At 40.5% G+C, this 17,479-nt stretch overlaps 1 protein-coding gene across 6 annotated transcripts in view; it reads right to left on the bottom strand.

Annotated features, from left to right (window-relative positions):
- Positions 1-17,479, bottom strand: part of il1rapl2 (interleukin 1 receptor accessory protein-like 2) — a 528,542-nt gene that overhangs the window by 62,146 nt on the left and 448,917 nt on the right. For all 6 annotated transcript variants that reach the window (XM_074674421.1, XM_074674420.1, XM_074674424.1 and 3 more), the window contains one exon: positions 4,018-4,092. In XM_074674421.1, the coding sequence (XP_074530522.1) occupies positions 4,018-4,092 (75 nt within the window). The remainder of the gene's footprint in view (positions 1-4,017; positions 4,093-17,479) is intronic.

The raw sequence follows: 17,479 nt of genomic DNA, 5'->3' as shown, positions 1-17,479 counted from the left end.
AGTAGATAAAGAAATTTACCAGATCATTTCATAATGGACTAATAAATGTACATATAAATGTTCTCTGAATGGGATGAGCTCATGTTCTGAATATAAGCGTACTGAAACTGGAAGAGGTAGAAATCCTTTCTGCTACCTATTCAAGCTGCAATCAGGATTTAATGAAAACATGGAAGAGTTTCATTTACTCACTGATTCAAAATCCAAGAGAGTTTTGTAACAAGCAACTCCACAAAATATAGAACGTGTAAACTGAAATTTACACTGAAAAAAAAAAGATCAAAGCGTTTGTCTTGTTTTTACCTGACAAGTCCTATTAATTCAAAATGTCTAATTTTAAGATATCAAAAAGTGAGGCTTTAATTGGGTATGAATAGTAAAAAAAAAAAAAAAAAAAACTGCCATTGGGAAAGAAAAATTAACTGTTGTAGTTTCTTGGATAAAGACATAATTCTTTTTTCAATAAACTTGAAGAGCAAATTTTCCTAAGATTAAGTTTGAGCAAGTTAAAAGTTTTTCACAAAAGGCCCATGGTTTCTGGGATCTGTGAGATTTCAGAGGATCAGAAGTGGAGGGAACACTTGTGTTAGCAGTACATTTATTCAGACAAAGAAAATCAAAAGATGTCATGAGCAAATCAGCAGCCATCAGATGCTCAGTGGGCTGTAATCTGAAAGCCTGCTCTCTGTGGTTCTGAGAATTTTACCACAAGTCTGTAATCAGAAACCCCAAAGTGTGCAACAACTCCCTCTAACAGTTAGATGGATGATGTGAAAACTACTTAAAATAGTCCTGTGGAGTACCTGAGTGTGTTACTGGTCTGGTTCAGACGGTGGATGGTGCAGTATTAGGACACCATAGGGCACCGTATCGAACATGAACTGTCTGAAAACAGTTCATGTTGTAAAAGAAACTGAGGAACACACAGTTTGTCCTGTGTGAGTCATTTTACATCTCTACTGTTGAATTCTTCACCTTAGAAACAAACTGTGAACTGAGATGGAGAGTGCTGGTCAATATAGAACATGGAGCTGGAGAAATAAAATTTACAAGTGTTGGAAAAACACCCAAAAATTATAAGCACAAAAAAAACCAACAAAAAAAACAACTTGTCCCTTTAGTCGGAAAAATACTTGTAAATCCCCTGTAACATCAGTCTATGCCAAGGTCAGACTTACAATAAGGCAAACACAGGCAACTGCTGTAGGCCTCATGATTTCCAGGGGCCCTGAAATGCCTCATAAAAAATGATTAATAAAAAATTCTTTGACTTAAATCAATCATAGATTTACTAAATCAAATGCTCAAAAATTCATTAAAATTCTTCATCTATTATGATTGTTGCTCCTCCCTCCTTTCTCATGCAACGGATTATTCCATGTTACTGCACATGTGCAGACTTGAACAGGAAGACGGTAGCAAAACAAACTTGTTGACGCAGTTTTAAAAAGGTTTTAAGAAAAATGAAGCAAAGTTAACCCGCTGGAGCAGAGAGGAAAGAAGGTGAGAGGAAAGTAAACAGTTTTTATCAAAATTATCAAAGGTGTCAAGGTTTTTCACAGTGGCACTGAATGTAGCTCCTGGACTACAACAAGAGCCAGACCCTGAGGAAGGCCTAGAAATGAAGTGGAGTGTGACATAGGATGTTTTTCATCAAAGAGATGTGAGTATTAAAGCAGTTGAAATGGTAAACTGTTAAATGTTGGTTAATGATTTTATCAGTTGCAGTGAAAGCGTTGAGATGATTTACTCATTCGATGATAAACCTCAAAGAGGATTTTTAACGACTTTCTCTGGCTCAGGATGAGGAAGAATTTTTTCATAGTCAGACTTTTTAGTTGATGATTGCTGCTGCCCACAGTAAAGACCTTGGGCTCTAATTTCGTAGACCAGGCGCAAGCGCTGGCACACCTGCCCTGCGCCGGCCTTCGCCTCGCGGACAGGGCGTGACCGGCGCACTTTGCAAGTTTCCTACAGTGCCAAGAGAGGTGCACTGAAGGCGCAGAGAGGCGCAGGGCTGCGCTTCCACGCCTCCCTCCGCACAAATGGCAGAAAGGGAGGAGAAAAGCCGTGAGTGGGTTTAACACAGCCGAGCGCTGTCTTCACCAATCAAATTAGCGCCTCTCCTTGCCTTTAAATGCCCTGTGGCCAAGGCGCAGCGTCTGATTGGTCTGACTGATCCCCAGCACCGCGGGAACAGTGCTGGTAGCGGAGACGGTCAGAGCCGCTGTGCCTGCAGCAGGACAGCGGACAGCGGGGCACATCGGAGGACACGAAGCGCGTCACCGTGTGGGCCAGCTCCCGGGACTGATTTGATCTGTTCCTTTGTCATTAATAGGAGTACAAAATGAAGAGACAGTTACACAGCTGGCTTATCCATTCAGAATACTTTTGATCCACCTGCACTCCTGGTTTGTCATCGCCAAATACCATATCACCTTTGGTGATATACTGTATACTCTCCTGGTGTCTCCACCTCATCCTCCTTACAATAATGTACTCCATCTTTTTAGATCACGTTAAAAATAAAGACTAAAACAGAGAAATATGGGAAATCACGGGTAAATCCTGAGTGACATACATTTATTTTGTCTCTTTTTACTTTGTCTTTTCTCTCCCTCTTTTCTTTGAATTAAATGAAATGAGAGAAGCCAGATATATACTCAGTATCAGATGTTAAGGCTGTTTATTGTTTAATTGTAAGATGTGCATCAAACTTCCTGCTGCCGTCAGGTTAACTTTCCATTATGACAAACGGCTTTAATCTGACATCAGATGTGACGGGACAGTTAATATAGATATAAATGTATATGCTGGTTCAGACGGTTACATTAAATAGTGATTGCTGTGATTGTTTATTGCATTAAAATGTGCCTGACACTCTGGAAACCTGCCTCTGAGGCTTTGTTGACATGTGCGCACATGTGCGCCTGTCACCAAATTACAGCTGCGGAGGGTGCACTCCGCTTTGCGAGAATAGACCAGGTTGGAGCTGGTGAGCTTTCAGCGCACTTTCTGCACTGTTTTTGGTACTAAATTGTCACTGCGTCAACACAATCTGCTGACACCTTCCCCTGGCGCGCAGTCACACCCATCTCTGTGCAGACGGTCTACCAAATTGTCAAATTGGCAGTGCATGGTGGTGCGCCGCATGAAATTAACACTGTACAGGGTGCGCCAGGCTTGCGCCCCCTGTGCTGCGCCACGAAATTAGAGCCCCCTTGTGTTGATGTGAGAATAACATTTTTGTCAGTGTAGTATGGGGATGTGGACGGCCCCAATATCTGGGTTTGCCTTGGGCCCCTAAATGTCTTAATATGCCCGAGTGTCAATCTTAGAATTTCTCTTGCTCAGCTTTTTCTTTTTTCAACCTAAAAAAGTTGAATGAACTTACATAGTCAAAGCTGGTTTCTACCATCACGCCTATACATGGAGCAAAGAAGCCTGCAGTGCTTTAACATTGTGTTTCAGAAGCATGCTTACAGACACAGCAACAAATACCCACTGATGTGCACAAACACACACAGTAATTCTGCCCTGATGGCTATGACGCTCATATTGCCTCTGTTCCTCCCATTCTGCCTCCAAGAGAGGATCAGAGGTGGAATGACTTTGCCCCACCATGAGCCACATACTTCAGACAGGTTGTAACAGGGGTGGAAATACCCTGCCTTGAAATGGCCTCATGTAAGAGCCTATAGATAAAGAACGTGAGCATTAGAGCTGCTCATGTCACACAGTAAGAGGAAATTACCAACACAGTTTGGTATAAAAAAAGAAAAAAAAAAAAAAAGAATCAAGACATGATGTGAAAACACACAGTACACAAGGAACTCCTGGAGGATGTCTGGTCATGGCCAAGAAAGACATCTCCACATCAACAGCAAAGAAACACCTCAACAGAGGTCCTCAGGTATTCCTTAAGGATTATCTTTATATTAACTTATTATCTCTAAACTGTCTTACTGTCATTCAGATTATCAATTAAAAACAGAGGGAAAAGATGGCAGTCCTTACCTGGGGTGATTTCTATCACTGTGTCTTGCCGCTCTGGGGGAAACAGGACCTTTGGAGGCTGAGTGGTCTGAAGAGCTGAAAGACAAAGACACACAAAGGAAAGGTTAACTATCAGTGTATGTGAGTATTTTAAAACAATGAGCTCTCATTTGGTGGACACTTATCCTTTACTAACACAAAGGTAGAGTGAAAAAAATAGCTTAATGTTCATCTTTTAATCCACGCAGCTTGTATTATTTATGGCTGGCTCAGATAGAAGAGGAGTATGGGATGTTTTAATCCTTCAAAAGAAAAAAAAAGGACAATGGAGGTTTCATTTATGGGAAATCAGAGATGAAAAAAACACAACAGTGTAGCTTGTAACTGCATGTTTTCAGCTGGATAATCTGAAAGGTAGAGGAATAATATGTGTTTAGTGTTTGCATGTGTGTGTTCTCGCTTTAAGAAAGAGTAAAACCTCGTAGAAATGAATCGGTGAGAGTGCTGTCATTAGCTTTTCTTATTTTCCAGCACTTTAAGTCATTAAAAAGACAAATGAAAATGACCCGAGCCTATTAACTGTCAAAACTGTCAAATGCTGCATTGGTCACAGTGCTCAGCTCGTCTCACCATGTTTTTTTTTTTTTTTTTTTTGTTCTGTTTCAGGATCACTCAGTGAGACCAAGTGACTGCTTTTCAACCACAATGCCCCTATTAGTTCCTTTGTTCACCTCTGGCCTCTTTACAAACATTTCTAAAACATTTAATTTCACCTCCTCCAAGAGTGAAACAACCCTCTGATGTATCTCAGGATCTTGGAATTTAAGTGTCAGCCTTGATCAGCGATTATCTCCTGATCAGTCTTCAAACTCAAGAGGAAACAGGCGCAGTGAAAATCAATACAGTATGCTCTTTTAAACTTGACACTATATGGTGAGCTGATACTAAGAAGAAATCTGATAATGCACCAACACTCATTTTTTTTCACTATTTTTGTTCTAAACATGCCATGTTGTCAGTGTGTGTGTGTGTGAGACAATGCCGAAGTGCATCTTTGAGAGAGTGCTTGGGACTGACTCCGGAAGTACTGGAAACGATGCACATACCAAAAGGAAAAAACACAATTCAATAAATAAATAAATAGATAAAAATTACAAAATACATAAAAACGTTCAAAGCCTAGAACAAAAAATGGTCTCTGAAAATCTAATTTCTCTAACAGCACACCCTTTATGGGGGGTGATTTCCAGGATGGCCCCTGTTGACAATTTGCTTCAAAACCATTTCAGAAATAGATGGATGACGTCATGGAGACAATGTCCATTTCTTTTACAGTCCATGGTTTTAGATGATTAAAAAAAAAAAAATAATAATAATAATAAGTATAATAAGTATAAAAAATAAAAATAAAAAAAATATATGAATTGAATGTGACAGTTCCTTCTAAATACGATATCAGCTTTTCAAAAGTATGATGAGGGCTATTGGTCTGGCACTGATCACAGCAACCTGTGTCCAAAAAACAGAAATAGTTTTCCAAGATATACACTCCATTTCCCATGAGCACTTTCACCCACTGTCATACAGATGTGACTCTCAGCTTGGCTATCAGATCTTCTTTTTAACACTACTTTCTTAAATGTAGACAACTTTTAACAGGATGAAAAGCTACAGGGTAATGTATGAACATTTACTTAGCCTTTTCATGGAAAGTCCAACTTTACATCATAACAAAGAAATAATCATTCTGATATCAAGTGTGAGGCTAAAAATGGGCCTAATTTCCCAAAAGTTCCAAAAGTTGGACCTGAAACCCAGTTCTGTGAAAACCCACTGGGGACGCCCCTAGGGACCTCACGGATGCACCCTAAAGGTTTCGGAGCCCTCAGGCTACGTTTTGTGGAGTTACAGCCCATTTGCTGGAAGGCTAAAAACAGGCCTACTTTGCCCCTGAAAAATAGCCCCCAAAAACTGTGTTTTTCCGAAAGCTGGACCTGAAACCCAATTCTGATACCTCATGGATGTATGCGTGTGAGATCCTTTTTAAAGCCGAAACCTCCTCAGATTGATTCATCAGAACTTCTTTAAACTCTTTTTTTTTTTCCTGATCTGAATTGTCTTTCAACCTGTACAGGAAACATTCTTCTTCTTCTCTTTTCCACCTTGTGCTTCAGCTTTTTGCCCCAGTCGCCCCGTCAATCCTTCTATCACTCCACCCCTCGCCCTGTTTTTGTGATAAGATGGATAGTTTCATTTACATTCTGAAGGGACCAGTGCACTGTTCAGAGATTAATGAGACAACCTCTCACCTTGACCAACTCCTCTCCCGTTCTGTCCTCTATACTTATCCCATACCTTTCTCCATTACTCTCTTTTCTTACTTTTTACGTTGAACTTGCTTATCTCTTAAATCATTCGATTTTTTAAGTTTTTTTTTTCTTATTGCACAAGACTGACTGTGAACCTGAGTGCAGCAAAGTGAGAAGGCTGCACATTATGTCAGTGGTGATTATTTGAGTCTCTTCTACTGACTTCTGTGTCTTTGTCAGGTCAAACAGCTGAGATCCTGTCAGCAGTGTGCATCATTCACTGGATTTTGTTGAGTTATTCTTTTGTTTTTCATACAAACTCACAAAATGTTAACTTGAGTTCAGATTTTAGATTTTTAACCATGTACAATTCCTCATGGGGCACTTCCACATGTAGACTGAACAACAAACCCACTAGTTAGCCCCTCTGGTCAACACATTCCTTCAGAAAAGCTTTTTGGTGCATTTCAAAATCAACCTAGTTTTTATTTATTTATTATTACATTTTCAGACACATTTTCCCATTTTCTCTGATGAAAAACTACTTTCAGCATAACTACCAAATATTTTTCTGGCCACCAAAGATATTTGCCATTGGTTCATACAAACCAGCACTTGACACGCTGAATAAAAATATGAATATGAAAAGGTGTGTGATGAGATAAGTGCCGGTGATGATGGGGTTGTTTCCCTTTAGTGCATACCTTCACAATCTCAAAAAAAAAAAAAAAAACAACAAAAAAAAAACCACATTTATCCAGCATCTTTCATATTTTCGCAGTACCAGCCTCTGGTGAAACCAGAAGTTTGAGGTAGCTGTGAAAAAGTGTCTGCACGAGCATGGAATGATAACTTTTGTGCATTGCTTCCTGTGGCACCCATAGACTGTGTATAGAGTGGACAGCGTGGCTCCGCCATTTGCCACTGCACAGTTTTGAAGCCAAATACCCCTGTCACAGGGGCAGCCATTGGTTGTGCAGCCAGAGTCTGAGCAGAAGAGACTGTGAGGGACTCTGGGAGAATTTGAGTGGAGCCAAGTGACAAAATTATATGTATATTTTTTTCTTTCGAGAGTCTAATCACTTCTTGACTCTACCTCCCGACATATTTTACAATCCCCCCAAAATATACACCAGAACAGCAGCTTCAATTATCGTTAAACGTGACATAAAACCTCGTTTTTAACCCTGGATAACTAATGAAAATGACACTCTCCAGAAAAAAGAGAACTTAAATACAAGACAGCCAAATGATATCTTCAAATCACCACAGCAATCGGATGTGAGAAACATTTCTACGAGGTGTATTAATTTGTTAAAGTTTGACCACAGCCCATCTGGAATGACTGGAGAGACAGATTTTTTGACCTATACTGCAGCCAGCCACTAGGAGGAGCAGTTTTTGTGGTGTCCTCACTTCAGAGCAAGATGACGTCCATTTTTTTTTTTTTTACAGTCTATGGTGGCACCTTTGGCAGTAATCAGTTGTGGGTTTTTTTTCCAGGATGAAGACTCCATTTCCCATGAGCACCATAAACCCACTGTCATGAAGACATGACTTTTTCCAAAGCATGTATGAACTTTTCTTTGCTCAAGACAACTTTTACCAGGATGCAATCTGATGAGATAATTTATTTATTCGTCTTTAACGTGCAACGTTAATGAATCCTGGTTTTGCCCACCAGTGCTCATCTACCTGCTCTGACCTCACCAGGCAGAGCACCAAGTTTGACAGACCACTCCAGTATAACTGCTGCGAGTGAATGTTACAAACAGCTTAACTCGTGCTTTAGCTCGTGCTCTATCACTCTCCTTTTTAGCTTTCTTCTGCTCTTCTGTCACTTTTCTTTTTCACTACAAAATAAATCAGAAGCATTTTTAATTAGAGAAAACCCAGATGTTGCTTCTCTTTGCTAAGTAGATGATACGCTGGAGGTGAACACAGGGACAATGTTGTCTTTGATAAGTACAAGCATTTCTTTTATTTTTTCCTTTCTTGAAGAAAAACAGTGACAACAACCCTTACTTTACCCTGAATCAGAAAATGACCGGTATGACACAACTAGCAATTTAATCATTTCGCTATACATGATTCTCTGAGCATCTGTCCGCTCTCATCTGTGTTGTTTCCTGCTGCATCAGGCGCAGGTCCTCAGCGGTGTTAAACTTTGACCTGCTATAAGCAGCCGGCCGTGCTCAGAAAGGTCAGCGTTAGGGCTGAGTTAGTGGAAAATTCAGCCAAAGAGCAAAACATCGTCCTGTGAGGTAATGTAGTGTGGTCTGGCACATTGGGTCAGACGGAGCAATAATCACTAGAAAGACCTCAGAGAGGGCAGTCAGGGTTTGTTCTCGTGTTCATCTCACTGGATGTAGTCATTACAGGATATACAGCTGGCATTTCTCTGAACTTAAAGACACATTTGTGTGTGTCAGAGAAAGAAAGACCACCAAGAAGTGTAGACAATATACAGCATGTGTTCTAATATGAACTGGTGTAAGAGTTCATCTGTTTTTTAAGTCATTTACGAGGCTTTTCTGTGATTTGAGAACGATTTAATGCAATATGAGTCATTCAGATCTGATAACTCATTCTCATCAGGGGCTCCGGGAAGATTAAACAGCGTCTTATTGCAGTCTTTATCTCTGGAGATGAAATGATTTTTTCCTTCAAAGGGAAGTGACCCCCTTTCTGCTTTATCTTGAAAACTCCTGGCATTACGATTCACAACAGAGGAACTTTCCCTGAACCAGAACACAACGGGACATTTGTTAACATTTAGTTAAATATAAATACCGCTCTCCTGGCTTGATGTTTATTATTTTTGCTCTGTGGCCATGAGGATTTGTACCACAAATGGAGGATTTTAGGGATCACTTCATGGTGACCTTTACAGTAATTTGTCCAGTTAAACAGCCAAACTGTCTCTGTCTGGTCTGACCTTCCCTGCTCCAGATGTGTCACAGGAGGAGGGTTACTTAATCTCATTTGAGAGCATGTTGTAAAATTAATGCTGTGCAGTCAGGAAACAGAATGTCTCCTATATTTAAACAGTGTTTATTAAAGCTAACACAACTAAACAGCACACCGAAGAAAAGAAAAAGCAACATCAATTGTAGAAGCCTATAACGTAATAATGTAATAAATGCAATAAATTTGGCCTTTTTACAATGTAATAGGCTCATAATGTAATAACTGACCAATAACGTAATCAAAGTCCTGAACCCATAACGTAATAACTTTCACTGGATTTTGTCAATAATTAGATTCATAACTATTAAAAAATTATATAGTTATAACTCTCTCTTTTTACTGTAAAGAGCTACTGGATGCGGCAGTGGTCTTTAAGAGCTGTTTGCCAAAGACAAGTTGATGTGTTTTTCAATGCAGAAAGTAATTTGAATTTATTATTATTATTTTTTTAATGTTTAAATGTAAGAAAAGGGAACCGTAATCCTCATTATTTTTGAGCTCAGGTTAAATATGTTCAATTCTATTGTTCTATTGTTCAGTTCAGGATCTAAAGTTGTTGAGACCAGAACTCAATTTTGTTATTTATGGTTTAATTTTATTTTGAAGAACACAATCCATAACAAATATAGTAGATTTAAGGAACAACTGTTACAGAGTTTTAATAAAGATTGCATTTTTCATGACAAAAATGGGTACTTTTTTTGAGGCACTAATTGTCATGCTGTATGTTGTTATGGTCAGTTATTATGTTATTTGCCTATAACATTGTCAAAAAGGGCAAATGTATTACACTCTTGGCTGGTTATTACGTTATCGGCTCAGTTATTACATTTTAAAAGGTTTTTTTTTGCATCAGGCCCATAATGTAATAACCGGCCAATAACGTTATAGTTATTGCGTTATTGGTCAAAAGTTATTACATTATAGGTTCAGGACTTTGATTACGTTATTGGTCAGTTGTTACATTATGGGCCTATTACATTTTAAAAAGGCATAATTTATTACATTATGGGCTTCTTAATCATTTAACCAAAGAACTTAGGTGAGCTGATTTTTTTTTTCTCAAAAATAAGCTTTGGTTCTCTCAACAAAGACATGAGTTTATTTTTGTGACATTGAATGAAACCCTTATCCTTGAATTTGTGATCATCAGCGCTTGCTCTTAGCAGGTGAAATCTACCCACTGGCAAAAGCAAAACACCTGTACTGTAGCCTAACCACCAATCTCACCAGGTCAGGGGGGTGTTACCTGCAGCTCAAGGCAGACCATCATCTATCTGTCCATCTCTCTGTTGAGCTCAAGACCCTTTGATAATAATTATTAGGTATCAGATCACCTCTGTAGAATACATTTTTATCTTTCATAAATTACACTGGCTCACTTGATTGAACTTTAGGAAATGGTATCACCTCAATGAAGTGAAACCAGTGAGTAGAATGCTAATAGTAAAGATACATACAGACATAACACCAGCAGATGAAAAGGTTTTTCTTTCTTTTTTTTTATATGGAAGTTCAAAGTTTTAGGTACCAGCTAATGAATTCGTGCTGAATCATTCTGAAAAGCGACATTTCAGTTTTACCAATAAGGTTCTTAAGTTGTGGGAAAGGGAGATAGAAAAAAAGTTGATTTTTTCCCCAACTGGCAGCTGTGCTTGTCAGTTGGGGAAAGGTGCTGGGGGAGGCAATTGTGCTTGAGTACAGCACAATATGGATGGCCAGAGCCAGAGGGCGCGGTCACACCAGCCATTCAAACCTTGCCGCATGATTTTCCCCCACTGGAGAGTACGGCCAGCGGTCACAGTACTCTGACATGAACCAGACTTTAGCAGGTATCACACACGCATGGTCCGCCTATGCCACTGTAAAGCATCTGTTTACATGGAGCATAATCTCATCAGAGTCATCATAATGAGACACAAAGAAGCTACAACTTTAGAGACTTTCTATCTAATTGGTGTTAAGTTGTTCTGGTCTGACACAGCCGTCTAACACCCCAAAATGATTGTTGAGAGGAGGCGTCGCGGCAATCATGTCTGTGTGCTTGTGCTCATGCATTAAGTGAACTGTGCTGAAGCCCACCTCTCAGAAATTTGCCAAAGCAGACCAGTAAATCATGGTTAAGCATATCACACTTGCGGTCACACTGGTCTAGACTTTAGGGCTGAAGGGTGCTTCACGGTTTGCCAGTGTGACCGCGCCCTAAAGCCGCGTTTCCACCAAGCAGTCCGGGTTGGTTCGTCTCAGTACGGTGTGCTTTTAGCGGCGTTTCCACTGACTCATCCCGGGACGGATCCCTAAAAACCGAGACGAGCCGTCCCACTTTTTTGGGACCCTTTCGTATAGGTGCCAGACTGAACTGATCCGCTCTCGGGAGGTGGAGCAACACACTGCAGACGGTTGATTGGTCAAAAGAATCGTCACTTACCCCGACAGCGGCTGCATTTCTCCTGGCAGCACACAGACTTCTCTGAAACGAAGCTTGATTGCACTTTGTAACAGAGAGTTACATGAAAATCACAGAGAGGACGAAATGCTGCATGTCTTCCATCCGTGCTCTTTGTTTACTGTGTCGCGTTATCTTCTTTGTTGGATTTAACAGTGGGGTAAGCTGCTACGGCATCGCGCTATTGTTTACCAGCTGTGGCTTCCGGCATGCGGCTTACACGCCGCCCACCACGAGAGGGCACAGTTTGCTGTGGAAACGCAAACGGGATGAGACTTAACTGTCCCAAACCGTCCCAAACCGTACTGAACCGACCGGTACTGCTTGGTGGAAACGCAGCTTAAGTCTCCTATCCGAGGACACTTCAATAGGTTGACTGCAGGGGCTGAGGCCAAACCCTCTGACCTTCTGGTTGGGAGACGACCAACTCTGCTGATTCTGAGGCTTCACCTTTCAGTACAACCAACACTGCAGCAGCACAGCCAACCACACTGTTCTCACAAAATAAATAAATAAATAAAGCCCTGTTTGTACCAAGTGGTTAGGTTTGTCTCAGTACGGCACACATTTTGTGGCCAAATAACCAAGACAAGCCATCCCACTTTTTGGGGTGCCATACTAAACCGATCCACCCCAGAAAGGTGGAGCTACAACACTAAAGTCTGTTCATTGGTCTAAAGATTTGTCACTCACCATGTTACAATGGCTGCTGTATTTCTCCTTGCTGCACACAAAAACAAAAGCTTGCGCTTGTAACAAAGAGCCACAAATCACAAAGAAGACAAACTGCTGGATGTCCTTCACGGTTGCTCTTTGTTTACTGTGTCGAGTTTTTCTTCTTTGTTGGATTTGTTAGTGGGGCACACTGTGTCGTGCTGCAATAGTATCGCACTATAAGGTAACTGACGCGGCTGTTGGCATCCAGCTTACACGCCGCCTACCAAGAGGGGGCACGGTTGGTTGTGGAAATGCAAACAGGATCAGGCTTTCCTGATACATTACGCACCAAACTGTACTGATCTAAACTAGACTGCTTGGTGGAAACAAGGCTTTAAAAACCAAAACTGTTTAGTTCTGCTCATTGGAAAAACTAGCTTTGATGTTAGACTTTGTGAAATTGTTATTCCTGAGCCAAAGAAGAGGAGTAACTCTGAACTTTCACTTTCCCATCCTCACTGCTAGTCAGAATCCTCTCACCATTGCAACATGTTGGTACCCTTTAAGCCCAAACACTGCATTTGTGAATCATTCATTTCCTCTGGATGGATTTATTTGACATTAAGAACATTTTGGAGGATTGTGTTTGTCTTGTGTTTCTGTGTGGGTGTGCTGAGTGGGCCTGCACATGAGCTCTGAGTTATGGAGTGGATCCATGCCAGCAGAATGTACCTACAGATATGCAAATGGTTTGGTGTGGGTGTGAGAAAATGAGTGTGTAAAAATAAGAGTGCATTTTCTCATGTGCATTTATAAGTCCCATTCCAAGACCCTGTGTCACTCTGGTTTTCTGTGTAATACATGTGTGTCATGTGTTAAATCATAATATTCATCTTTGGAGTGGATTATTGAATGAATTGATGAATATTAAGTTGTGAATCAGAGGTGAGTCAGATTTCTCTCACTGCAAATGGAGTGTGTCACTTAAGTGTGTTCAGTTCACCAACTAGCATGATGACAGTATGACACATTCATGCTTTTGGAAATCACATCTCTGCTTTTACTTCATTTAAAACTGCTGGAAATCTAAAATTAAAGAGCACTAACGCTTATTGTGTAGTACTGAAGGGTGTTGAATGGGGCTGTCAAAGGTTTGTTATCTTGAATTTAATTAATTCAAATGGTGAATGTGGTTTCTCATGGCTAAATGTAAATAAAATGTACCCTTTTAAATCTTAAACAAATGCATTCTTGTGATACACATCTCTTTTTGTGAGGCATGTATTAGTTTTGGAATTAATGGAGATTGGATCGAAACAAATTTTCTTTGTTCAAGACAACTTTTTACTGGATACAGCGCACCAAGGTAAGGTATTTATCAGTACAGTTATGTTGCACTATGGTTTGAAATGTGACATCAAGCAAACATTTTGAGTAGTTTAGTAGCCGTCTTTATTTAGCACAGCTGGCAGCCCAGTGCTCTCTGTCAGTATTGTGTAACGCATAGACTGTATAAAACATGGATGTAGTCTCGCTGACGTCACCCGTCTGTTTCTGAAACGGTAAATGAAGCACATCGGCAATAGCCGCCATATTGGTAGTGGCAAGGACTTCGCCCACACAGCCATTGAGTGCTAGCCGTCACGTGACCCTCAGCTGTGCCTCTTATTGGGGGAGCTCACGATCTTAATATCCTCTGAATGGCCGCGTTAGAAAAAAAATCACCCCCCGTACAGTGGGTGCAGGCTGTAAATGGGTTAATTTCTACTGTAAAAATGTTTTTTTTTTTTGGCTTGGTGTGTATGTGACTTCTGGTACTTCCAGAGCCACCCTAAAGCGAACACTTGAGAAACAGCAGATTTTAGCACTTCAGCATTGTCTCATATTCTCAGACCAGAGGTTGCCGCTTGGTGTAACGTTAGTAAATCCTGGTTATGTCCTGCCAGTTATATACCAATCAGAGCTAATGCAACCTCACTCTTCATTTTATTGATAGACTCACACGTTTGAACAGACCACTGCAGAATAACTGCTGACTGTGGGTTGGAATCAACATTATTACAAACAGTTTAGCGCCTGTGTTATAGAGTGATACAGCCTGAGCTAAAAACTAATTAGCCTTTAGCTCGGGATGTATCACTCTCCCAACTACCTTTCTTTTTCCCTTCTTTCCTTTTTCTGTCTGACAGTCAGGCTCTAGTGTCCACCATCACTACAAAATTAGTCACAGTAGTGACCCTCTACTAAACTTCGTCAGTTGGCGTGGTGTTGTCATAGAGACCTAGACGTGCCATAAATCAATCCAGTCCTAGTCGACCCGAACTGGAAGTTAAGAGGTGGCAATTTAAAATAACCTGTAACCAGCAATATCGGTGCTGATAATCTCATTTTAAAGTGTGGATTACAATCAGGCATTTATCTAGAGGGGAGACTTTTTCCAAGATCACTTTCAAACAGGGACAGACGGTACCAAATTCAAAGGCTATTTTCTCTGCCTACAAGAACTAAAATCAAAAAGTAATACCACAGTTTAAGAGTACGCTACATAAAATATTTTTTAAGTGCATTAAGTTTTCGGAAATATTAACATTTATCTGGACCTAACTAACTGGTCATGTGTCCTTCTGTGCAGCGCTAGTGCGCTCCGTCCCCCCTCCTCCTTTCAGCTTTAGGGAATGTAAACAAGCTATGCTTTGGATGCCGGTTGTAGCCTCGTGTAAGTTTGATCAAGTATCATAATTCTTTTGTTTGTACTCTAAGGGTTGTGAGGCAGCGTAGGAAATTCAAAATGAGTGACTATGACAGCGACGAAGGATACCTGTATGAACCGGAGCACACAGAGCTGCTACAGATGTCCACTGAAAGGAATACAGAGGAAACATGTGCACACAACTGAAGTCTTGCAAGGCTTTTTTCTAGAAATAAGTTTCAACAAAGAACAGGACGAGAGTTTGAGACTTAGACTCAGGTTGTCCTTAAGGTTCACACAAACATGGTTTCAGGCTTCACTTGGCCTTCCCCTCAAAGTTTTGGACTCATGCATAATGTTTTAATTTTGAATTTTCATCAAATTCACATGAGCTGATAATAAAGTGGCAAGGCAGGCTTAAAAAACTAACTAAAAGTGAAAATGTAACACAATACAGCGTTAAAGGGATTTTATATCTTTTAGACTTGGTTTTGATCCGCAGCTGCCCTCAAACACTTGAGACTTAGGACCTGGACTTGAGACCGGATACATGAGACTTAGCTTGGACTTGTTCCCATCTCTGCTCTATATGGATTGCTGGTATCTGTGATGTACTCGTGTGCTCCATTGAAGCCTTTTCCAAACACAACAGCTTATTGCGAATCTTTCTTATTCCATCGTCTGTTCAGAAAATGTGAAGGGTGAGCTGTTCAGGATTACAGTGTGGACACAGAAAGCTGAATCACAGCAGAGATGATGCAAGTCCAGCTTCATAGCGATGTCATTATGATGATCTGCTGGTGTTTGAAAAATACATAGGCCTGTTTCTGATGCAAAGGAAATCTGGGTGAGAGCGCCAGCGCCTGAGGGCTTTAAGTGAAGCAACACTGTAGAAAGTAAGAGTGTGTGTGTGTGTGAGTGTGTGTGAGTGTTTGTGTAAGAGAGTCGAGATCGATGGGCTTTAATGTGACCCTGATGCAAGTGCTGATGTGGGGGAAACGTAAAAACCAAAGTACACTTGTGCCTTTCTGTGCGTGCACACGTTGGTGTATTCACTGTAGATCATTGGCACTGATACAATCTGCTGCAGTGCCACTGGAGGGACACCCTAATGGGCCAAACAGGCACCCTTACTGTAACACATCACGTGGAGCTGTGCCATTTTAAACGTAAATGAAAGATGAAGGGCTCTAGAGTGAAGAGTGAAGGTCGGGAACCTGATGAGCTTGGATGTGATCAGGTGGGCAACCCCTCAAAAAATAAAATAAATAAAGACATTTGGATGTGTGTTCCTCTAGGTTTAATAAGTGTGGAAATACATGTTACAACAAGGTCATTGCTCTTGAGTATACTGAGACTGAAAACATGAAATTCAAATGTAAATCAAGCAAGCGAAGGATGTCAATTTTCTTTCCTCTCAGTAATGTTTTCATAAGGTGAAAATTCACCGGTTTTCTCATCTGGAAGTATTGACAGCGTGTTTCTGGTATCATCTCTAAACTCAAAGGTAAGAAATTCTGAGTCCTCCACCTTACGAATGATTGTTTCAGTAGCCACGTTTACATGGACCCAAATATTCCGCTTGCATACGGTTTATTTGCTCAAACGGAAATAATTTAATCTTTGTATACACCTCATTCTGAAAGAAAAGTACCAATCCAAATGGACATTTAATCGGTTTCACAGGGGTGGAACAATCCTTTCCCCAAACCGATTGAGGTATCATGTATCCACTCAAACAGAAAGTTGTCAGGGTGCGTTCTTTCAGCGCATGCTCAGATATGACGTAAGACGCAACTAGAGACGTTCCTCAACTTTAAAAATGGTGGCGAGCCGTCAGCACTAGACTGCTGTGGAAAGTTTGTTGTTGATCCAAACTATGATAGAAATGAACATAATTTCAAGACTGGACGGACGACAAATTCGCAATACGGAGTATTGTAACACTGTGATAAACTGTCGTCCTCCAGCTTTGAAAAATCTCATGATGTTTACGTTTTTCTGCGCATGCCCCATTGACTATTCTTATCTGATTATAGCGGCGCATGTAGACCAGAGATTGGAATATTCCTTTCCATGTATACTATTGTTTTTCGGAAAAGTCATTTGGAAAGATTCCATTTGAAAGATGAAAAACTCCTCATGTAACCGTGGCTAATGTAAAGAACCCATCTAAACAAGACCTGAACAAAACACAGGAATACTTAAAATCTGAAGTGACATGACCAAAGATGCAACTCATTTTCCATTTTCAAATAAAAAAAAACTGAAAGAAATTAATGAAAAATCCATCACGTGAAATACTGAAGATCCTCATGGGACCACTTCTTATAAAAGCCAAATGTGCAGATTAAAAACTATCACAGGAAAACAGCCCCAAAAGTAGATACATTTCAGAAGTATGGCCTAGCT

This window comes from Halichoeres trimaculatus, unplaced genomic scaffold, assembly GCF_033239565.1.
Source record: "Halichoeres trimaculatus isolate MK-OKI-2021-1 unplaced genomic scaffold, fHalTri1.1 fHalTri1_scaffold_7, whole genome shotgun sequence".
NCBI lineage: Eukaryota > Metazoa > Chordata > Actinopteri > Labriformes > Labridae > Halichoeres > Halichoeres trimaculatus.
The sequence above is the reverse complement of the archived record's forward strand: the minus strand, read 5'-3'. Positions and strand labels throughout refer to the sequence as shown.